At 57.1% G+C, this 22,884-nt stretch overlaps 2 protein-coding genes across 5 annotated transcripts in view; one reads left to right on the top strand and one right to left on the bottom strand.

The window, feature by feature from the left end:
• The window catches only part of MCM3AP (minichromosome maintenance complex component 3 associated protein), a 27,891-nt gene extending 7,921 nt beyond the window's left edge, over positions 1–19,970 (bottom strand). Inside the window, exons 1-19 of one of the 4 annotated variants that reach the window (XM_075607390.1) lie at positions 19,883–19,970; positions 16,461–18,789; positions 13,189–13,412; positions 7,615–7,702; positions 7,323–7,470; positions 6,936–7,135; positions 6,655–6,794; positions 6,179–6,376; positions 5,486–5,754; positions 4,964–5,126; positions 4,320–4,480; positions 3,852–4,084; positions 3,329–3,501; positions 3,076–3,176; positions 2,450–2,584; positions 1,959–2,072; positions 1,709–1,861; positions 1,118–1,315; positions 839–907 (exon numbers count right to left, since the gene is read on the bottom strand). In XM_075607390.1, coding sequence (XP_075463505.1) covers positions 839–907; positions 1,118–1,315; positions 1,709–1,861; positions 1,959–2,072; positions 2,450–2,584; positions 3,076–3,176; positions 3,329–3,501; positions 3,852–4,084; positions 4,320–4,480; positions 4,964–5,126; positions 5,486–5,754; positions 6,179–6,376; positions 6,655–6,794; positions 6,936–7,135; positions 7,323–7,470; positions 7,615–7,702; positions 13,189–13,412; positions 16,461–18,723 — 5,030 coding nt within the window. In that variant the 5' untranslated portion in view covers positions 18,724–18,789; positions 19,883–19,970. The other 3 variants (XM_075607389.1, XM_075607392.1, XM_075607391.1) reach the window with 3 other exon arrangements.
• YBEY (ybeY metalloendoribonuclease) overlaps positions 19,971–22,884 on the top strand; it is a 3,228-nt gene continuing 314 nt past the window's right edge. The window contains exons 1-3 of the mRNA XM_075609977.1: positions 19,971–20,077; positions 20,491–20,722; positions 22,000–22,131. Coding sequence (XP_075466092.1) covers positions 20,513–20,722; positions 22,000–22,131 — 342 coding nt within the window. The 5' untranslated portion in view covers positions 19,971–20,077; positions 20,491–20,512. The remainder of the gene's footprint in view (positions 20,078–20,490; positions 20,723–21,999; positions 22,132–22,884) is intronic.

Raw genomic sequence — 22,884 nt, 5'->3', positions numbered from 1 at the left:
TCACCCTCACAGATCATACTCACCCTTCTACTCACACTCCATTCATCCTCACAGATCATACTCACCCTTCTACTCACACTCCATTCACCCTCACAGATCATACTCACCCTTCTACTCACACTCCATTCACCCTCACAGATCATACTCACCCTTCTACTCACACTCCATTCACCCTCACAGATCATACTCACCCTTCTACTCACACTCCATTCACCCTCACAGATCATACTCACCCTTCTACTCACACTCCATTCACCCTCACAGATCATACTCACCCTTCTACTCACACTCCATTCACCCTCACAGATCATACTCACCCTTCTACTCACACTCCACATGTATCCCACCTTCTCACACAACACACTGACCCTTTCATCATAAACACCACATTCACATTCTCTTACTTACATCACACACCTTCCTCCACCCCCCAAAAAGCACAAGCCTACCTCACCCTCCTCACACACAGCCACCCCCCACCCAAAGCCATCACACTCTCCTCCCCACACAAAGCCCTCACGCCTCCCCTCTCACACACCTGTCAGTGGGCACTTGCCTGTGCTGCCTGGAGAGGAAGAGGCTTCTCTCTCACCGCTGTGCTGAGAGCACAGAGGAGGATCGCACCCTCTGCATCCCCAGGCAGCAGGGGATGTGCCCGCTGAGCAGACAGCTCTTCCGCTGAGGCCGAGGCACCCTTGGCAGAGGGATGCAGCACACCAGGGTTACCCTGGCACCCTGGTTGAGAATCACCGGACTATATGGCCTCAGGAGAGAAGGCAAGACCAGAGAGAAAACCTCCTGGATATTAGAAGTTGCACGGGAAGTCGTTACTACCAACCAGAGTAACTGCTGGTAAAAATGCTGAACTTTCATCTCATGGATCAACTTGTCCCTCAGCTGCTGGAACCTGGGACAGGAATACACAAGCAGGAGAGATCATCAAGGGGGTGGGAAAAAGGCAGAGCATATGGGGTCGGGAGGGGCAACAAGCATCAGGAAGGGGGCATATAGCATCTGGGGGAGAGCGGGCGAGAGCGTCAGGGGAAGGGAGACAAGTGTGATTGCACCTGAAGGACACACCCAGTTTCCAAGCATGTAGCAGGGATTCTCAGCTCACCTGGTGAAGGATACGCCCAATGTCCCAGCATGCCCCAAGTCCAGGAAACCCATGGCAAGGCTCTGGGGATCAGTAGTAAGAGCGGCGCTGGGAATTAACGCCTTCAGTTTGTCATCCGGGCCCACGCAGCCAGGGGCGGCTGGGAACCCTCGCATCTGACGCCTCAGCTTCTTCCGCCCGGCCAAAACCTCCCTCCACCTGACAATAGAGATATGGCACACGTGTACTGAGCAGTCACGCTACACGCATGCATACACACACACACGCACACGCACGTTTCACCTCTGCATGTGCAGTATTACAGGTGTGTATAAATACATAAACGTCTTAGCTCTGCATGTACTTGCTGTAACACTGCGGCAGTGTGATGTTAGTATATACACACACGAGCCCCACCTTTGCATGTACTTGCTGTAACACTGCGGCAGTGTGATGTGAGTATATACACACACGAGCCCCACCTCTGCATGTACTTGCTGTAACACTGCGGCAGTGTGATGTGAGTATATACACACACGAGCCCCACCTCTGCATGTACTTGCTGTAACACTGCGGCAGTGTGATGTGAGTATACACACACACGAGCCCCACCTCTGCATGTACTTGCTGTAACACTGCATCTCCCGCAGTGTTTCTTTGGCCATTTGGAAGATCTCCTCATCCATGAACTGATCCACCATGTGGTCGCAAACGTCCTGGGAGCAGCGAGCGATGCGTGCGTTATGGTCCAGCTGCACTGCATGCCTAAGACACAGGGAGTGTGAGGGGATGTGGGCCAACAGCAGAACTATGCATCTCCTTCAGTAAATCAACAGTAACAGATACTTCAGGCGGCACTTACCCCAGTTCTGTGCTGGAGACATCACGGACACTCTCACTCAGTACCTCCTCCGTCAGCTCTATGCACAGGGTCTGGCTGATCCGAGCCAGAATCAGCTCCCTCTCCTGCTTCAGTCTGAGACATAACACTTTGTAAGACCCACAAGTACCGACAGGGTGTCCCCTCCGTCACTCACCACCACATGCGTCCCCTCCCGTCGCACCACCAGCACGTGTCCCCCATGGGGTGTCCCCTCCCATCAGCCACCACGTGTCTTCAGGGTGTCCCCCCTCCTGTCAGTCACGTGTATTCAAAGGGTGTCCCCTCCCGTCAGTAACTATGTGTATTCAGAGAGTGTCCCCTCCCGTCAGTCTCCACGTGTATTGAGGGGGTGTCCCCTCCCGTCCACCACCATGTGCATTCAGAGGTTGTCCCCTCCCATGAGCCACCACCACATGCATCCTGGGGGATTGAGGGGGGGGGGGGGCCTTTTCTCCCCGCTCACGACTTGCCTCGCTTCCTCCGCCCTCCTCCGTTTTTCCTCCTCTACTCGCTTCTTCTCGGCTCTCACTTCTTTGTCTGCAACGCTCAGGGAGATCTCCGAGATCACGTCTGTGAGGAGCTCAGCAGTGAGCAAGGACGACACGCTGCAAAGAAAAGGGGGGAGAAAGAGAGGAGAGAGAGGGGGGGGGGGGGAGAAAGAAGAGAGGGGGGAGGAAAGGGGGGATAGAAGAGAGGTGAAAGAAAGAAGAGAGATACAAAAAGGAAGAGAAGAAAAATGAAAAAGATAAAAAGCCTGTGATCCCTGGTCTGCCTCCTGTCATTTCTCAGGGACCCGTACAAAGAGTATCCTGCCCGGAGCCATCTACCTGCCCTTCTGGTTGAGCCATCAATCTACCCGTTGCAACCTATGCTGTTTTCCATGGTTAGCTGCATTATGTGCCGGATATTTGTTTTGTGACTACTACTCATTCTTTCTATATTTTTGTTTTGTTATTCTGGATCTTAATACCTATTAAGTGAAATACAAAAAAACCCCCACAGAAGTGCACATTGTGTGAAAGTAGATATTGGAAAGATGGGAGAGGTGTTATTTGGAGCACAGGTCAGATGCAAGAGGAGCAGGCCATGCTCTTACCCCAGGGCAGCATTGACGTAGGCAAACCCAGCCCGGCTGAGCTCAGCACTGTGCTCTCTCACCATATCCTCCACGAGACCCTCCATCACAGACACAACATCCTGCCAAAGATGCATGGTGTTACAGACAAGAAGGGATTATGTAAAGCCAAACAGCCAGCGCTCCCTCTCCTGCCCCCCCCACACCCCCCCAGGTCAGAGCATGATCTGGACAGCCCCACCGGGCATGGAGTCGTTGCCCTCCTGGGATTCACCTCATCAGTAAAAAAGGGCTTCGGAGGTGATGGGGGCCGCTGAGGCAGCATGATGGGCTGGAAGACCGACTGGGCCGCAACGGGGGAGGATTCCTGGGTGTCTGGGAGGAGCACGATTGTCCGTTTAATCGTCAGCTCCTCGGGCTCAAAGCCTCTCTCCTCTGATTTATTCACTGCAAGAACAAGAGAAAGTGCCACTTAATGATGAGAGAAAGGTCTCACTATGAACAATTACTAACCATGCAGCAGGGGGGATTAGGGGGGGGGGAAATGCAAGTGAGCCAGAGAGGATGAGAAAAAGAAGGAGGATCAGGATATGAGGGGCGGGTGGAGAGAGAGAGAGGGGGGAGAGAAGGAGGGAGGGGGGCGGGGGGGAGAGAAGAAGGGAGGGGGGGAGAGAAGAAGGGAGGGGCGGAGAGAAGGAGGGAGGGGAGGAGAGAAGGAGGGAGGGGGGGAGAGAAGGAGGGAGGGGGGGAGAGGAGGGAGGGGGGGAAAGGAGGGAGAGAGAAAGAGGCACACTCACCGGATGTCTCCTGACTGACTCTGGCCGCGGACTCCGCAGCACTGCTCCCACCCGTGTACTTGTTCTGTACATTGAAGCTGCACACAGGGAGGTGCAGAGAGAAAGGGGGGAGGGGGGCCCCGTTCACCACCTCCCCCACAGAGATGTGCCGCTTCTGACTGATGAACGCGCACTTCCTGGGTTGGGCCGGGACCTCTGGCTCAAGGAATGCGGAGCGGTTCAGCTCCACGTAACTTCCGAGGGGAGGGAAGAGAGCGTTACATACATAACGGACGGGGATGTTCTGTGAGATCCATCCCACTCGCCTTCCACACGGCAAGACCAGAAATGCTCCGGTTCAGTAGTCAACACCCACCAATCACCCGTTGTGTAACACTGAAATACCCCACCATGGTGCAATAAGATCTGCCCCCCCCCCCCCCACCAACCTGACGGGGGGAAGCATCTCCCTGCCCTGCTCCTGCTTACCCCTCAGACACGCTCAGGCCGTAGGATGTGAGGAACTCCGTGGCCTCGTCTGCATCATGGAAAAGTAGCAGACGCACCATGCTCTCCAGCGGGAAGGTGGTGGCTCGCTGGGTACTGACGGTATACGCCACATTCAGAGCCCGCAGAGCATCGCGACGAATCTGACGGAAAACCAGAGCATGGTCTTTACAACTTCCCAACTGGCAGCAAACAGTGAAATGCAAACGGTTTTCTCGCTGGAGTGTTGCACAGCAGTAGTTGCACAATGAAGCGCAGGATTGTAAGTTCTCACTGACCATGCGTGCTCTGCACTGATCATGCATGCTCTGCACTGACCATACATGCTCTGCACTGACCATACATGCTCTGCACTGACCATGCATGCTCTGCACTGACCATGCATGCTCTGCACTGACCATGCATGCTCTGCACTGACCATGCATGCTCTGCACTGACCATGATTGCTCTGCACTGACCATGATTGCTCTGCACTGACCATGCATGCTCTGCACTGACCATGCATGCTCTGCACTGACCATGCATGCTCTGCACTGACCATGCATGCTCTGCACTGACCATGCATGCTCTGCACTGACCATGCATGCTCTGCACTGACCATGCATGCTCTGCACTGGGTCTCTCACCTGGTTGAAGTAACGGTGCAAGATGCAGCTGCTCAGATACGACGCGGACCGAACCAGCCTGAAGAACCGGACAAAGTTGGTGCTGTTCAGGGCAGCGAAGGCCTGCACCGCAAACTTCACCTCTGCAGAGTTACGGACAGACGGACAATACTGCTGCACCTCCCTGAGGAGAGAGAGAGGAGTATTAGAGGGTAAGGGCAGACGGACCGAGAGCGTAGCGAGGGGGGGGGGAGGAGAGACAGGTAGAGAGGACAGACAGAGAGAGGTAGAAAGGAGGGAGGGGAGACGAACCAACTAAGCGAGGGGTGCGGGCGGACCAAGAGAAGTAGTGAGAGGGGGTAGGGGAAGCCGGGCAGACAAGAGGAGGGAAACAAGTGGTAGCAGGGGGAGAAAGGGAAAGAACAAATGGGAACGGTACATTTCTGCATCTCTCAATTCAGATCTGCAGCTTCTTCTTCTCCCTGGAATATGTCGCCACCACCCTAACACCCACACCATGCCCTCCCCAGGAGAAGCTGTCACCTGAGGATGTCTCCCTTGTTGAGGTTGAGCAGGACGCTGTACGCCCTGAACTCTGGCTCGCTAGGGCAGGACACGTCACGACTCAGCAGGTCCTGGTACATCTCTTTCAGGCTCTGCATGCACTTGGTCAGGTTCTCATTGTTGATCTTGGCATCGAAGTAGATCAATGGCTCCTCGCACAGCTGGTGGGCGCAGTGTATGTGGAAGCGCGTGCATTTCTCCATTAGAGACACGGTCACCGGGTCACACAGGTGCTGCTGTGTGATGTCCTGTGCACGAGGTGTATAGTGTTACATTACAGGGAGAAGGAGTGGCTCAGTGAGTAAAGACACGGACTGGCACTGAGTTTGAAGCAGGGGAGCCTGGTTCAATTCCCAGTGTCGGCTCCTTATGACCTTGTGAAAGTCACTTTATCTCCTTTTGCCTCAGGCACCAAAAATAGATTGTAAGCTCCACGGGGCAGGGACCTGTGCCTGCAAAATGCCTCTGTAAAGCGCTACGTAAAACTAGCAGCGCTACACAAGAACCTGCTATTATTATTATTATAATACCAGGGTATTAGCAGCAGAAGATCAGGTTCATTAGAGACTGTTCTAATCCCTACACTCCCATAAAATTTGACCACGCAAGAAATACAACCCCGAAATGTCCCCCCATCCACACTGTGTGCGTGTTTGTGTGTCCCCCTCTTACCTTCCTGATCCCGCGTGTCCGGTTCCACACAAAGTCATACCAGTCACGGTAGTTCCCCTCCCCCTGGTCCATGATCCGAGTCACCAGGTAATCCATGGTCATTCTCAGCACAGGTGTGGGGCGCAGCTCGTAGGGCAGGGGCTCCTCCTGGTCAGCCGAGGAACGGCTGTACTCCTTTATAGCGGCCGCATGGTCCAGCTGGAGGGGAAGACAGGAGAAGATAGCAGGCAGAACCATAGACTCCCCACACAGTGCCTGCGGAATCGGAAGCCACACACACACAAGCACCGTGATTGCACCAGATGCAGTGAAGTGGCCCAAAGTCAGTGGCATCCACCAGGCGTGATGACATCACTACAGAAGCTGTGAGTTCACAGACATCCTGTGATGTCAGCCACAGAGGAGCTGTGATGTCACTTGCATGGCAGTGATGGGTCTCCGTCAATGATGCGACACAAACGCAGTGATATCATTACCTTGTCGGTGCCTGGGAGCAGCTCGTACACACTGAGCTGGTTGCGAGTCTCTCGCATGTAACGCTCCTTCTCAGGACACATGTCAGGACATGTCCCCACAAACACCTTGGCCTGGTCCAGCTCAGTCCTCTTTACTCGGGCTGCAGAGGGACAGGAAAGGGAGGGGCAGAGGGTGAGCAGGGTATGGGTGGAGTGGAATGGAGGGAGGGCGAGCAAGGAAGGGAGAAAAAGCAGGTGGGTGAGAGGGAGAGAGGGCACACAACAGCACAGCTACTGCTCACCTTGTCGCATGATCTTGTCCCTCTGCTCCAGCAGGCGGTACTTGTCCTCTGCGCTTTCCGCTACTGCCCCAATGAGATGGGAGAGTGAGGGTGGCAGTGAAGTCCCAGCAGTATCAAAGGATAGTCCCTGGGAGACAGTATCACAGTGCTCAGTGTCAGTCTGCAGAGACATAGAGAGCAGAGACTTCTTGTGTGGAGACCTGTTGGGACAAGATGCTGTCAGCATGGAATATGTGCACGGGCTCTAATATATGCAGAGAGTGTACACCCCATGTGCAGAGGCTCCTCACAGTCATGTACAGAGTGTACACCCCCCAGCACTCAGACTGTGAGGTATCACCAGTCCTCAGGTGACAACTCTACAACTCCTCTGAGCCTCACACTCACCCTTTGGATCCTCTGCCGGCTGTTGGCTCTCTGAGCAGAGCTTTGCGTACGGGGGACTGCAGGGAGCTGCTCTCCTCACTCTGTCTGCTCTCCCTCTCCTCTCTTTGCTTCTCCTTCTTAGCAGACAATGCCTCTTTCTTGCTGGGACCTGAGAGGAGCAGAGACTTCTGAGCCGCCCATTACCACATGTTTGCACACTGCCTCGTATGTACACACTCATTGCACCCACTGTACCCACTGCACTCACTGCACTCACTGCACTCACTGCACTCACTGCACTCACTGCACTCACTGCACTCACTGTTTTTCTTCTTCTGCCAGAATATGGCCACGTCCTTGTGCAGACTCTTCCCCATCCTTTTGGCATTAGCAGCAGAGTTCTGCAAGAAGTCAGATCAGCAGGGTGAGCTGAGCTGTGCAAAAACTGAAGCCACGTTCCACAGCCCCCTCTCTTGCTTCTCCAGAGCCCCGCTCCTCAACCTCCTCCCTCGCCTCACAGGGACACGCACTGCAGCCCCCCTCCCTCACCTCCCACAGACACGCTCTGCAGGCCCCCCTCCCGAGCCCCTCGAGACATGCGCTCTACAGCCCCCCTCCCGAGCCCCTCGAGACACGCGCTCTGCAGCCCCGCTCCCGAGCCCCTCGAGAGACACGCGCTCTGCAGCCCCGCTCCCGAGCCCCTCGAGAGACACGCGCTCTGCAGCCCCGCTCCCGAGCCCCTCGAGAGACACGCGCTCTGCAGCCCCGCTCCCGAGCCCCTCGAGACACGCGCTCTGCAGCCCCCCTCCCGAGCCCCTCGAGAGACACGCGCTCTGCAGCCCCGCTCCCGAGCCCCTCGAGAGACACGCGCTCTGCAGCCCCCCTCCCGAGCTCCTCGAGACACGCGCTCTGCAGCCCCCCTCCCGAGCTCCTCGAGACACGCGCTCTGCAGCCCCCCTCCCGAGCTCCTCGAGAGACACGCGCTCTGCAGCCCCCCTCCCGAGCCCCTCGAGACACGCGCTCTGCAGCCCCCCTCCCGAGCCCCTCGAGACACGCGCTCTGCAGCCCCCCTCCCGAGCCCCTCGAGACACGCGCTCTGCAGCCCCCCTCCCGAGCTCCTCGAGACACGCGCTCTGCAGCCCCCCTCCCGAGCCCCTCGAGACACGCGCTCTGCAGCCCCCCTCCCGAGCTCCTCGAGACACGCGCTCTGCAGCCCCCCTCCCGAGCTCCTCGAGACACGCGCTCTGCAGCCCCCCTCCCGAGCCACTCGAGACACGCGCTCTGCAGCCCCCCTCCCGAGACATGCGCTCTGCAGCCCCCCTCCCGAGCTCCGAGAGACACGCGCTCTGCAGCCCCCCCTCCCGAGCTCCTCAAGAGGCACGCGCTCTGCAGCCCCCCTCCCGAGACACGCGCTCTGCAGCCCCCCTCCCGAGCCCCTCGAGAGACACGCGCTCTGCAGCCCCCCTCCCGAGCTCCTCGAGACACGCGCTCTGCAGCCCCCCTCCCGAGCCCCTCGAGAGACGCGCTCTGCAGCCCCCCTCCCGAGACACGCGCTCTGCAGCCCCCCTCCCGAGCCCCTCGAGACACGCGCTCTGCAGCCCCCCTCCCGAGCCCCTCGAGAGACACGCGCTCTGCAGCCCCCCTCCCGAGCCCCTCGAGAGACACGCGCTCTGCAGCCCCCCTCCCGAGCCCCTCGAGATACGCGCTCTGCAGCCCCCCCTCCCGAGCTCCGAGAGACACGCGCTCTGCAGCCCCCCTCCCGAGCTCCGAGAGACACGCGCTCTGCAGCCCCCCTCCCGAGCTCCTCGAGACACGCGCTCTGCAGCCCCCCTCCCGAGCCCCTCGAGAGACACGCGCTCTGCAGCCCCCCTCCCGAGCTCCGAGAGACACGCGCTCTGCAGCCCCCCCTCCCGAGCTCCTCAAGAGGCACGCGCTCTGCAGCCCCCCTCCCGAGCCCCTCGAGAGACACGCGCTCTGCAGCCCCCCTCCCGAGCTCCTCGAGACACGCGCTCTGCAGCCCCCCTCCCGAGCCCCTCGAGAGACGCGCTCTGCAGCCCCCCTCCCGAGACACGCGCTCTGCAGCCCCCCTCCCGAGCCCCTCGAGACACGCGCTCTGCAGCCCCCCTCCCGAGCCCCTCGAGAGACACGCGCTCTGCAGCCCCCCTCCCGAGCCCCTCGAGAGACACGCGCTCTGCAGCCCCCCTCCCGAGCCCCTCGAGACACGCGCTCTGCAGCCCCCCCTCCCGAGCCCCTCGAGACACGCGCTCTGCAGCCCCCCTCCCGAGCCCCTCGAGAGACACGCGCTCTGCAGCCCCCCTCCCGAGCCCCTCGAGAGACACGCGCTCTGCAGCCCCCCTCCCGAGCCCCTCGAGACACGCGCTCTGCAGCCCCCCTCCCGAGACATGCGCTCTGCAGCCCCCCTCCCGAGCCCCTCGAGACACGCGCTCTGCAGCCCCCCTCCCGAGACACGCGCTCTGCAGCCCCCCTCCCGAGCCCCTCGAGACACGCGCTCTGCAGCCCCCCTCCCGAGCCCCTCGAGAGACACGCGCTCTGCAGCCCCCCTCCCGAGCCCCTCGAGAGACACGCGCTCTGCAGCCCCCCTCCCGAGCCCCTCCAGACACGCGCTCTGCAGCCCCCCTCCCGAGCCCCTCGAGAGACACGCGCTCTGCAGCCCCCCTCCCGAGCTCCTCGAGACACGCGCTCTGCAGCCCCCCTCCCGAGCCCCTCGAGAGACACGCGCTCTGCAGCCCCCCTCCCGAGCTCCTCGAGACACGCGCTCTGCAGCCCCCCTCCCGAGCCCCTCGAGAGACACGCGCTCTGCAGCCCCCCTCCCGAGCTCCTCGAGACACGCGCTCTGCAGCCCCCCTCCCGAGCCCCTCGAGAGACACGCGCTCTGCAGCCCCCCTCCTAAGCTCCTCGAGACACGCGCTCTGCAGCCCCCCTCCCGAGCTCCTCGAGACACGCGCTCTGCAGCCCCCCTCCCGAGCTCCTCGAGACACGCGCTCTGCAGCCCCCCTCCCGAGCCCCTCGAGAGACACGCGCTCTGCAGCCCCCCTCCCGAGCTCCTCGAGACACGCGCTCTGCAGCCCCCCTCCCGAGCCCCTCGAGAGACACGCGCTCTGCAGCCCCCCTCCCGAGCTCCTCGAGACACGCGCTCTGCAGCCCCCCTCCCGAGCCCCTCGAGAGACACGCGCTCTGCAGCCCCCCTCCCGAGCCCCTCGAGAGACACGCGCTCTGCAGCCCCCCTCCCGAGCTCCTCGAGACACGCGCTCTGCAGCCCCCCTCCCGAGCCCCTCGAGAGACACGCGCTCTGCAGCCCCCCTCCCGAGCCCCTCGAGACACGCGCTCTGCAGCCCCCCTCCCGAGCACCTCCAGACACGCGCTCTGCAGCCCCCCTCCCGAGCTCCTCGAGAGACACGCGCTCTGCAGCCCCCCTCCCGAGCCCCTCGAGAGACACGCGCTCTGCAGCCCCCCTCCCGAGCCCCTCGAGACACGCGCTCTGCAGCCCCCCTCCCGAGCACCTCCAGACACGCGCTCTGCAGCCTCCCTCCCGAGCTCCTCGAGAGACACGCGCTCTGCAGCCCCCCTCCCGAGCTCCTCGAGACACGCGCTCTGCAGCCCCCCTCCCGAGCCCCTCGAGAGACACGCGCTCTGCAGCCCCCCTCCCGAGCCCCTCGAGAGACACGCGCTCTGCAGCCCCCCTCCCGAGCCCCTCGAGACACGCGCTCTGCAGCCCCCCTCCCGAGCTCCTCGAGACACGCGCTCTGCAGCCCCCCTCCCGAGACACGCGCTCTGCAGCCCCCCTCCCGAGCTCCTCGAGACACGCGCTCTGCAGCCCCCCTCCCGAGCTCCTCGAGAGACACGCGCTCTGCAGCCCCCCTCCCGAGCCCGAGAGACACGCGCTCTGCAGCCCCCCTCCCGAGCCCCTCGAGAGACACGCGCTCTGCAGCCCCCCTCCCGAGCTCCTCGAGACACGCGCTCTGCAGCCCCCCTCCCGAGCCCCTCGAGAGACACGCGCTCTGCAGCCCCCCTCCCGAGCCCCTCGAGACACGCGCTCTGCAGCCCCCCTCCCGAGCTCCTCGAGACACGCGCTCTGCAGCCCCCCTCCCGAGCCCCTCGAGAGACACGCGCTCTGCAGCCCCCCTCCCGAGCCCCTCGAGAGACACGCGCTCTGCAGCCCCCCTCCTGAGCTCCTCGAGACACGCGCTCTGCAGCCCCCCTCCCGAGCTCCTCGAGACACGCGCTCTGCAGCCCCCCTCCCGAGCCCCTCGAGAGACACGCGCTCTGCAGCCCCCCTCCCGAGCCCCTCGAGAGACACGCGCTCTGCAGCCCCCCTCCCGAGCTCCTCGAGACACGCGCTCTGCAGCCCCCCTCCCGAGCTCCTCGAGACACGCGCTCTGCAGCCCCCCTCCCGAGCCCCTCGAGAGACACGCGCTCTGCAGCCCCCCTCCCGAGCTCCTCGAGACACGCGCTCTGCAGCCCCCCTCCCGAGCTCCTCGAGACACGCGCTCTGCAGCTCCCCTCCCGAGCCCCTCGAGAGACACGCGCTCTGCAGCCCCCCTCCCGAGCCCCTCGAGAGACACGCGCTCTGCAGCCCCCCTCCCGAGCTCCTCGAGACACGCGCTCTGCAGCCCCCCTCCCGAGCCCCTCGAGAGACACGCGCTCTGCAGCCCCCCTCCCGAGCTCCTCGAGAGGGACGCGCTCTGCAGCCCCCCTCCCGAGCCCCTCGAGACACGCGCTCTGCAGCCCCCCTCCCGAGCCCCTCGAGAGACACGCGCTCTGCAGCCCCCCTCCCGAGCTCCTCGAGACACGCGCTCTGCAGCCCCCCTCCCGAGCTCCTCGAGACACGCGCTCTGCAGCCCCCCTCCCGAGCCCCTCGAGAGACACGCGCTCTGCAGCCCCCCTCCCGAGCCCCTCGAGACACGCGCTCTGCAGCCCCCCTCCCGAGCCCCTCGAGAGACACGCGTTCTGCAGCCCCGCTCCCGAGCCCCTCGAGAGGGACGCGCTCTGCAGCCCCCCTCCCGAGCTCCTCGAGACACGCGCTCTGCAGCCCCCCTCCCAAGCCCCTCGAGACACGCGCTCTGCAGCCCCCCTCCCGAGCCCCTCGAGACACGCGCTCTGCAGCCCCCCTCCCGAGACATGCGCTCTGCAGCCCCCCTCCCGAGCCCCTCGAGAGACACGCGCTCTGCAGCCCCCCTCCCGAGCTCCTCGAGACACGCGCTCTGCAGCCCCCCTCCCGAGCCCCTCGAGAGACACGCGCTCTGCAGCCCCCCCTCCCGAGCCCCTCGAGAGACACGCGCTCTGCAGCCCCCCTCCCGAGCCCCTCGAGACACGCGCTCTGCAGCCCCCCTCCCGAGCTCCTCGAGAGGGACGCGCTCTGCAGCCCCCCTCCCGAGCTCCTCGAGACACGCGCTCTGCAGCCCCCCTCCCGAGCCCCTCGAGACACGCGCTCTGCAGCCCCCCTCCCGAGCCCCTCGAGAGGGACGCGCTCTGCAGCCCCCCTCCCGAGCTCCTCGAGACGCGCTCTGCAGCCCCCCTCCCGAGCCCCTCGAGACACGCGCTCTGCAGCCCCCCTCCCGAGCCCCTCGAGACACGCGCTCTGCAGCCCCCCTCCCGAGCCCCTCGAGACACGCGCTCTGCAGCCCCCCTCCCGAGCTCCTCGAGACGCGCTCTGCAGCCCCCCTCCCGAGCCCCTCGAGACACGCGCTCTGCAGCCCCCCTCCCGAGCCCCTCGAGACGCGCTCTGCAGCCCCGCTCCTCCCAACACCCACAGATATCACGGACTGGAAGAGCACAGATCCCGTCAATACTTTCCGGTCACCCTGGCCGTATTCCCAGCAGCACCCTCCACCTCGCCATCTATGCCCCTCCCCCACTGGTTACTCACGTGGTTGCTGAAGTGGATGATCGCCAGCTTGCGGCCCGGCCTGCAATACACGCGCTGCACCGTCCCAAAGCGGTTGAAGTGCTTCTCCAGGATGTGCTTCTGGTTCAGTTGCTTGGGCAGGTTCTTCACCTGGATGGCAGTGGCATCGTTGGGGGAGAGCGGCACCGGGCTCTCTGCGCTGTCTGAGCGCCGCGCCCTGCGGAGGGGGGACTTACTGAAGGGACCTGGAGAGGGAACAAGAGAAGGAAACATCACAAGATGGGCACACAACGTGGCACCCCCATTACACCCCTCCCCTGTAGTGAGGATCACAGGCACACACACAGACACACACACACACACACACACACACACACACACGCTTTCTTATCGAGACCAGTGTTGACACCTGGGCATATGTGTCTGTCCATGTAATCATTTCCTGTCACATCCTACCAGTGTTATTTTCAGATTTGCTCTCGACATTGACGCAGACTGCAGTCATGCATCCTAATGAACCCCGAAGCCGGCACTACTACCAGTATCTCAGTGTGCTACTAATTATAGGGACCTTTAAAAGGTATTTCAACGTATTCCCTATTATAACATACCTATTATTTATTAAATATTCATATGAAATATAATAAAAATAAATAATCCACATACAGGTAAGCACGCTCTAGTACCTTGTATTATAGAACATGTCATTTGAAATTATAGGTCAAATTTATTTTTAATGAAATAATTTTAAAATAGAATGAATTTAGATAAACACTCAACAGCAATAGCTTGAGTAATTGTTGAAATGTTGCCAGTGTCTAGGGGGTGTACATTTTGGTATAGACACCATGCTTGAAAGTTTGATACTTCCATATAATTAATAGGGGGCCGTGTATCACAGTTTTTTGGATGGACTGCACTGAAATGCTCAGAGGGACATTTTTTTTCACGTAAACTCTCCGAAAACGCTCATGAAAAAGTATAGAGAAGTTATATTTTCATGAGCATACCTGATATCCTTGGTGTGTGTGTGTGTGTGTGTGTGTGTGTGTGTGTGTGTGTATGTGTATATATATATATATATATATATATATATATATATATATTTATATTGTGGAGGCCAGCGGCAGGATGTTCAATACGTTTCTAGTGATTCCGCGCCATTGATCTCGATTTAGGGCGGCTTTTTGGTCTTCAGCTACTGTGAAGTGGAGCGGTTTGAGATCTTGCGCCACCTGGTTCGACCACGTTTTCGTTGAAGCATTTTGGTTCACTTTCCAGCCTATGGGTCGTGTGGTGTTGAGGCTCTGGTATGGTAGTCTGCACGTAGTATCAGCACGTCATGCGTCCTGCTGGCCGATTCCATTTCTTGGGCCTTTGAGTTCCACCATATTTCTTTGTCCGCTTTAAGCTGGCGTTTAATTTGTCGGTTGAGGTAGAGATAATGTTTGTCATTAGTGATCTTTATCTTAGCGAGTTCTTCAACTAAGTTTAAAGACTTGTTTCAAATCCATGGTTTGATTTTTCTTCTCTTTAGGGGGCATATTTCCTTCAGTGTTTCTATGATGGGGGTTTTAGTCGAGTTCCAGTTTTCATTTATATAATATAGGACATAATGGTATAATATATATATATATTATAAGGATATAATGATATCCTTAGTGTTCTTAGATTCACCTGTAAGGGTGTCTAAGTGTGAGTGAACTTCTTGTGGTAATATAAGTGATTTTCACTCTCACAGATATGACACCTTGGTAGTTTCAACCTAAGTATGTACAGTATATATTTTCAAGACTCACTGTGCCTGTGGTGGATTGGTTGCTTACCCATGTGGTAAGCAACCAATATATAGTGTATATAGGGTAGATATTGGTGAAACAAACCACTTCTACTCATAAATCGAAGCCTAACAATAAGGCTGCGATTTGCGAGTAGAAGTGGTTCATATCACCACTATATAGACTGCATTATTAATGTACCTGCATCCTGCAATAGCACTGCTCAGATAAAAGATTACCTTCATGGTTTTTTAATATGGGAGTCTGTTGCCCGCAGTGTCTAAGGAAGACTCATTAAGGGGGCTACATACACAGGGAGGTTAGCTTACTATATTTACTTATAGTAGCCGTTTGCAACTTACTGCTATCCAGACAAGACCACGTTAAGTGTCTAAAATAGATACATATGTATTATTCATAAGGCTACATGAGCACAACTGCTTGCTGAAAGAATACATAAATATGCATATATTTTTGGTCGCTGAATCCTAAGAAACACTCAAAGGGATTCCTGTTAATCCTCACAGTATTCAGATAATTGCAATCCATATGTAACAAGACCACACATGGGTAAGCAACCACAACCGATCCACAGGCACAGTGAGTCTTGAAAATATATACTTACTGCTAAGGTTCCAACTACCAAGGTGTCATACCTGCGAGAGTGAAAATCACTTATATTACCACCAGAAGTTCACTCACACAGACACGCTTACAGGTGACTAAGAACATCAGCTGTGCTCATGAATGTATAACTTCACTACACTTTTTCATGAGCATTTTCGGAGAGTTTACATGAAAACAATATCCCTCTGATTATGAGTGCAGTCCATCCAAAAGACTGTGATATACGGCCATGTGAAGTGTGATATACACCTTGATAAAGTGCCTAGGCATCAAACGCGTAGGTGCGTTCATTTAGTCCTATTGCTGTGGAGCCTACAATAAATTGATCTGTCTATTTGGAGTTTGCTTGGGGACTTTTTTCATTTTTACCGAGGTTGGATGTAATTTGGCTGTGCTCTGCAACAAACTACATCTCTGTGATACACGGCCCCCTATTAATTATATGGAAGTATTAAACTTTCAAGCAAGGTGTCTATACCAAAATTGACACCCCCTAGACACTAGCAACATATTAACAATTAGTCAAACTATCGCCGTTGAGTGTTTACCTCATGCATCCTATTTTAAAATGATTTAATTAAAAAATAAGTTTGACATATAATTTCACATTACATATTCGATAATACAAGGTACTAGAGAGTGCTTACCTATAATGTAGATTTCTTCTCTTTTGTGCATAGCTATAAACTATCCCAGGTATAGCACTGTATCAACATCACTATCTTGAACATATGGTACTAGGCAGAGCAGGGGTTAAAATCCCTCCCCCTTCCCCCACAGGTTTATATGAAATATAATAGCCAAGGTATTTTGTGTGGTTGCTATGGCAACTAAACAGAGGGCCTGTAGAGTAGTAGGGTCAATGTATAACCCCAGCTGTCCACGTACCTGCGATGTCTGCAGATGCTTCCTCTGGTGCAGGTCGAACTCTGCCGGACACTTGTTGGCTAGGCCCGGCTGCAGGATGGGATCTGATGGGCACTTGTTGGCTGGGCCCAGCTGTAGGATGGGCTCTAGCGGGCACCTGTTGGCTTGATCCAGCTGCAGGATGGGCTCTACCAGGCACTTGTTGGCTGGGTCCGGCTGCCGGATGGGCTCTGCCAGACACCGGTTGGCTGGGTATGGCTGCAGGATGGCCTCTGCCAGGCACCTGTTGGTTGGGCATGGCTGCAGGATGGGCTCTGGCAGGCACCTGTTGGCTGAGCCCGGCTGCAGGATAGGCTTTGCTGGGAACCAGTTGGCTAGGTCCCGGGGCATCAGACTCGGGATCCATGTGCTGCACGGCCCCTGCCCTGTTGGATTCTTTTCTCTGTTTAGACACCAGCTGACTTTTCATCGCATCGTACAGACCCCTGATCAGGAGATTGGCGCCTCCGTGTGGCCGTAGTGGCCTGCTGGGTCTCTTTTCTGGGGGGTGGTCGCTGGGCGCAGCTGGAGACACCTCATCATAGGCGGGAAGCTCGTGTTTGTGGGGGGGGCGGCCCAAGTCTTCCTTCCTCTTCATTCCCTTCAGAGATTCTTCTCTCCCAGGAGATTCCCCAATGTGCGAGGGTCCCACGCTAGAGGAGGGGCTTACAAAGCTGGAAAAGCTGCTGCCAGCGCTTCCGAAGAGCGACCTGGGAGATGCAGCTTCTTCTTGGCGTTTCCTGTCCGCCGAAGAGAAGAAGTTGACGCCGCTCTGTGCCACCCCCGGCATCCCGGAGCCAGCACTACTGCCTAACGGGGCCTGGCCGCCCGGCTCGCTCTTAGCAGGATGTGAAAAGGTAAAAGCTGTAGGTCCCTGATTCTGGGATCTGTCTGCAGCAGACACCCCTCCAAAGATTGGCTTGAAGGTGGTATTTTCAAGAGGTTTGAAGTTGTGCTCTGACCCTGCTGCTGCTGTGCCAGACTTCTGTTCAAAAGTCACAGAAGAGGCTGGTGCTGCCAAGCTGGTGGGCAGCTTGTGGCCTGGAATCTGAAAGGTCTGTCTGAGAGACACAGAGGTATCAGCTGCCTCATTTCCAGTGTTCATTAGTGTGGTTGCCCCAGAAGAGACAGGAGCCGGTGTCAGAGGCTGCCCAAACACTGAGCTCTTCCCAGATGTTTCTCCAAAGAGCGGAACCTTTCCTGAAATCCCAACACTTTGTCCAAAAACAGAGCCTTCAGTGACCTGGCCAAAGTGCATCCGTGCATTAGTCTGCCCAGGTGCTGCAATTCCATACACAGAGTTCTGTCCAGCTGTGGCCTGCTGATAAGAAGGTGGCTGCCCAGAGGTCCCATGGCCAAATGTAGGCGCCACCGCAGATGCCGTTTTCCCAAAGGTAGGTGGGTTCCCAGATACTTGACCAAATAGAGTACTCTGCACGGAAGAGGTCTGTCCAAAACCAGACGACTGACTTGATGCTCGCTGTCCAAACAGAGGAGTCTGAGCAGAGGCTATCTGCCCAAACGGAAGGACCTGCCCAACCGTGGCCTGTCCAAACACAGACTGGCTCGATGCTCCCTGACCAAACAGAGGAGTCTGAGCAGAGGCTCCTTGTCCAAACACAGAACCCTGCACAGATGACTGTCCTGAAGACTGTCCAAACAGAGTAGAATGCCCAGAGGTGGCCTGCCCAAATCCGGGTGCAGATTGCCCAGAGGTGGCCTGCCCAAATCCGGGTGCAGATTGCCCAGAAGTGGCCTGCCCAAATCCGGGTGCAGATTGCCCAGAAGTGGCCTGCCCAAATCCGGGTGCAGATTGCCCAGAAGTGGCCTGCCCAAATCCGGGTGCAGATTGCCCAGAAGTGGCCTGCCCAAATCCGGGTGCAGATTGCCCAGAAGTGGCATGCCCAAATCCTGGTGTAGATTGTCCAGAAGTGGCCTGTCCAAATCCGGGTGCAGATTGCCCAGAGGTGGCCTGGCCAAACCCGGGTGCAGATTGTCCAAACAGAGAGGGCTGCCCAAACCCGGGTGCAGATTGCCCAGATGTGGCCTGCCCAAACCCGGGTGCAGATTGCCCAGATGTGGCCTGCCCAAATCCGGGTGCAGATTGCCCAGAGGTGGCCTGGCCAAACCCGGGTGCAGATTGCCCAGAGGTGGCCTGGCCAAACCCGGGTGCAGATTGCCCAAACACAGAGGGCTGCCCAAACTGGAAGCTGGTCTGATTCTGGTTGTTGGAGTTAGTGTTCATGGTGTGTGAGGGAGTTGTCTGCACAGGAAGCTCTTGATCATCAGCACATCACATTGACCTCAGAACCTGAAAATCAAAACACAAGGAGTGTGAGAGGTAACCTCCAAGGCTAAGAAAAAAAGGCGATTCAGATGCTCTGGACCAACACAATCTGATCAGTGACCCTTTGTGAACTATGTGAGACCTGGAGGCTAATAAACAGTGACAAGTGTGGAAAATGTGACAACAAAACACTTTGTGCCCTGCAGGGTCCCACACATGCATTGCACTGAGCTGGACCCTGGTGCGATGGATACATACTATATATCTATATATACACACACAAATAAACGCACTAGCGCTAGCTAGATATACCCAATTAGATATCAAATGGAAGCGATTGTGAATACCAATGATAGTATAAAACAATAAGTGTGTTAGATGCACACTTATTAAAAAGTTGTGCAATAAACAAGGAATATACATAAGAGTGATGTGAATCAAATCAGTAGTTATAAATGACCTCATAAGTGTCCTTGTAAAAAAAAAAGTATCCATTGTTAACGTTTGCAATATGAACAGTGTAAGCAGTAGCCGTTTCGCAGCTTTCAGAAGGATGAACCACAACCACAGTAAATCTAAAACAAAATCTCCCTGTGCCCCAGGCACCAAAAACATAGATTGTAAGCTCCGCGGGCAGGGGCCTGTGCCTGCAAAATGTCTCTGTAAAGCGCTACGTAAAACTAGCAGCGCTATACAAGAACATGCTATTATTATTAATACTAATAATAAAACGGAGCGAAAAAGCTTGTGCCACGTAGCATAAGGCGGTAAGGCACTCTTTACATCCAATGTGTCACGAAGATAGGCATGTACAGCACTGCATGGGGGTATTTCCGGCACACTTGGGGTTAACAGCAAAGTATTTTTATTGCAGGGATCCACATTTCGGTCCCAAGTGCAATAAAAATACTTTTTTGTTAACATAAGTGTGCTGGATTCTCTCTCTCCATTTTACAGAGATACAGACACATACTGTACGTTATATCATCAGCCCTGGTCGGTCCACTGCTGGATACAGGTCTCCCCGAGGTCTTCACCCAGCAGGGAATAGTATATACACGTTATATATATATATATCTGTCACACCGCCACCGATATTAACCTGTGTTTATCATACATATTCCGCTCCGAGCTCAGCAGCGAAACCCCTTCCCAACGTCCGGTGCGACGAGTAAAGCGTTCCCCTCACACAACAGAGTGATGAATAAAGGTTCCGTGTTGACGGATAAGGTGCCCCTAGATGAGAAAGCATGTTGTTCTGACCTGTAATGGTTCAGAACTAAGAGAGAGGTGGTGGGAGAAGAAGGGGAGGGTAAGAGAGAGGGATGAGAGACTGGGGAGGGTAGAGGGTGAGAGAAGGGGGGAGTGTGAGAAGGGGGGAGTGTGAGAAGGGGAGAGTGTCAGAGGGTATGAGAGGGGGTATGAGAGTGGGGGTGAGAGGGTGAGAGAAAAGGGGGCTGTCAGAGAGTGGGAGAGAGGGGGGGTGTTAGAGAGGGGGAATGTTAGAGAGAGGGGGAGGTGAGAGAAAAGGTGGATTGGGGTGAGGGAGAGGGTTGAGGTAAGAGAGGGGGCAGAGGGTGAGAGAGTGGGGGAGGTAAGAGAGAGGGTGAGGCAGAGGGAGGGGAAAAGTGAATGAAAGAGGAAGAGAGTGAGAAATGAAGTTACAGGCAGCTCGCGCATCCCCTGTGTATATATTTATATATTGCTATTTTCCCTGGTATTCAGGCCCCTCTCATCCCTTAGGGGGATGTCCCTCATCTTGCGTAACGTACAGCGCGTGGTACCTCTCCACAGAGCCACCCTGCGCCGTGGCCTGGAGGCCGCTAGGAGCTGCCTCCGAGTGAGCAACTTCGACGTGGGAGTGATCTGCACGGACAACTCAAGGATCCAACGCATCAACAGGGCGTACCGAGGGGAAGACCGTGCCACGGACGTGCTATCATTCCCCTTCCACGAGGTACAGGGCAGACTGACACGTCACTGACATGCTATCATTCCCCTTCCACGAGGTACAGGGCAGACTGACACGTCACTGACATGCTATCATTCCCCTTCCACGAGGTACAGGGCAGACTGACACGTCACTGACATGCTATCATTCCCCTTCCACGAGGTACAGGACAGACTGACACGTCACTGACGTGCTATCATTCCGCTTCCACGAGGTACAGGACAGACTGACACGTCACTGACGTGCTATCATTCCCCTTCCACGAGGTACAGGACAGACTGACACGTCACTGACGTGCTATCATTCCCCTTCTACGTGGTACAGGACAAACTGCCACGTCACTGACGTGCTATCATTCCCCTTCTACGTGGTACAGGACAAACTGCCACGTCACTGACGTGCTATCATTCCCCTTCCACGAGGTACAGGACAAACTGCCACGTCACTGACGTGCTATCATTCCCCTTCCACGAGGTACAGGACAAACTGCCACGTCACTGACGTGCTATCATTCCGCTTCCACGAGGTACAGGACAGACTGACACGTCACTGACGTGCTATCATTCCCCTTCTACGTAGTACAGGACAAACTGCCACGTCACTGACGTGCTATCATTCCCCTTCCACGTGGTACAGGGCAGACTAACTCGCCACTGATGGGCTATCATTCCCCTTCTACGTGGTACAGGACAAACTGCCACGCCACCAACGTGCTGTCATTCCCCTTCCACGTGGTACAGGACAGACTTATTCCCCTTCCACAAGGTACAGGACAGACTTATTCCCCTTCCACAAGGTACAGGACAGACTGACACGCCACCGACGTGCTGTCATTCCCCCTCCATGTGGTACAGGACAGACTGACACGCCACCGACGTGCTGTCATTCCTCCACGTGGTACAGGGCAGACTGACACGCCACCGACGTGCTGTCATTCCCCCTCCACGTGGTACAGGGCAGACTGACACGCCACCGACGTGCTGTCATTCCCCTCCACGTGGTACAGGGCAGACTGACACGCCAATGACGTGCTGTCATTCCCCCTCCATGTGGTACAGGGCAGACTGACACGCCACCGACGTGCTGTCATTCCCCCTCCACGTGGTACAGGACAGACTGACACGCCACCTCCCCTCAGGACAGCCACCGACATATTGTCATTATACAAGGTACAGGATAGGCTGTCATACATTCTGTCCAATCCCCCCAGGGTAAGACTGACGGACACGTGGTTCTCCCCCTCCTTATACTAGCAGGCTGGGCACAGTATTGTGTATTTGCAGGGCCTGGTTCCTGGGTCCTGCCGGTCCCCTCCTGTCAGGATGAATACCACCTGGGTGATATGTACCTTGGGAGTGGAGTTTATATACCAGCAGTGCCAGGAAACACAGGAGGATTACAGCAGCATCTTGACTGTAAGTTATTTGTGTGACACTGTGTGTAGTGAGAGGCAGCAGGTGAAGGGGGAAGAGGCAGCGGGTAAAAGGGGGGGGAGGCAGCGGGTAAAGGGGGGGAGGCAGTGGGTGAAGGAGGGAGAGGCAGTGGGTGAAGGGGGGAGGGGGAGGCAGCGGGTGAAGGGGGGAGGGGAGGCAGCGGGTGAAGGGGGGGAGGGGGAGGCAGCGGGTGAAGGAGGGAGAGGCAGTGGGTGAAGGGGGAGGGGGAGCAGCGGGTGAAGGGGGGGGAGGGAGAGGCAGCGGGGTGAAGGGGGGGAGGGAGAGGCAGCGGGTGAAGGGGGGGGAGGGAGAGGCAGCAGGTGAAGGGGGGGGAGGGAGAGGAAGGGGGGAGGGAGAGGCAGCGGGTGAAGGGGGGGAGGGAAAGGTAGGGGGTGGGGAGAGGCAGGGGGGAGGGAAAGGCAGCGGGTGAAGGGGGGAGGGAGAGGCAGGGGGAGGGAAAGGCAGTGGGTGCAGGGGGGAGGGAGAGGCAACAGGGGAAGGGGGAGGGAGAGGCAGCGGGTGAAGGGGGGGAGAGGCAGCGGGTGAAGGGGGTTGGAGAGGCAGCGGGTGATGGGGGGGAGAGGCAGCAGGTGATGGGGGAAGAGGTAGCAGGTAATGGGGGGCAGAGGCAGCAGGTGAAGGGGGGAAGGAAGAGGCACTGGTGGGAGGGAGAGGAAGGGGGGAAGAGAGGCAGCAGGTAATGGGGGGGAGGCAGCAGACGGTGGTAGGATAGGC

This window comes from Ascaphus truei, chromosome 7 (genome assembly GCF_040206685.1).
Source record: "Ascaphus truei isolate aAscTru1 chromosome 7, aAscTru1.hap1, whole genome shotgun sequence".
NCBI lineage: Eukaryota > Metazoa > Chordata > Amphibia > Anura > Ascaphidae > Ascaphus > Ascaphus truei.
This window is presented reverse-complemented; position numbering and strand designations above follow the sequence as displayed.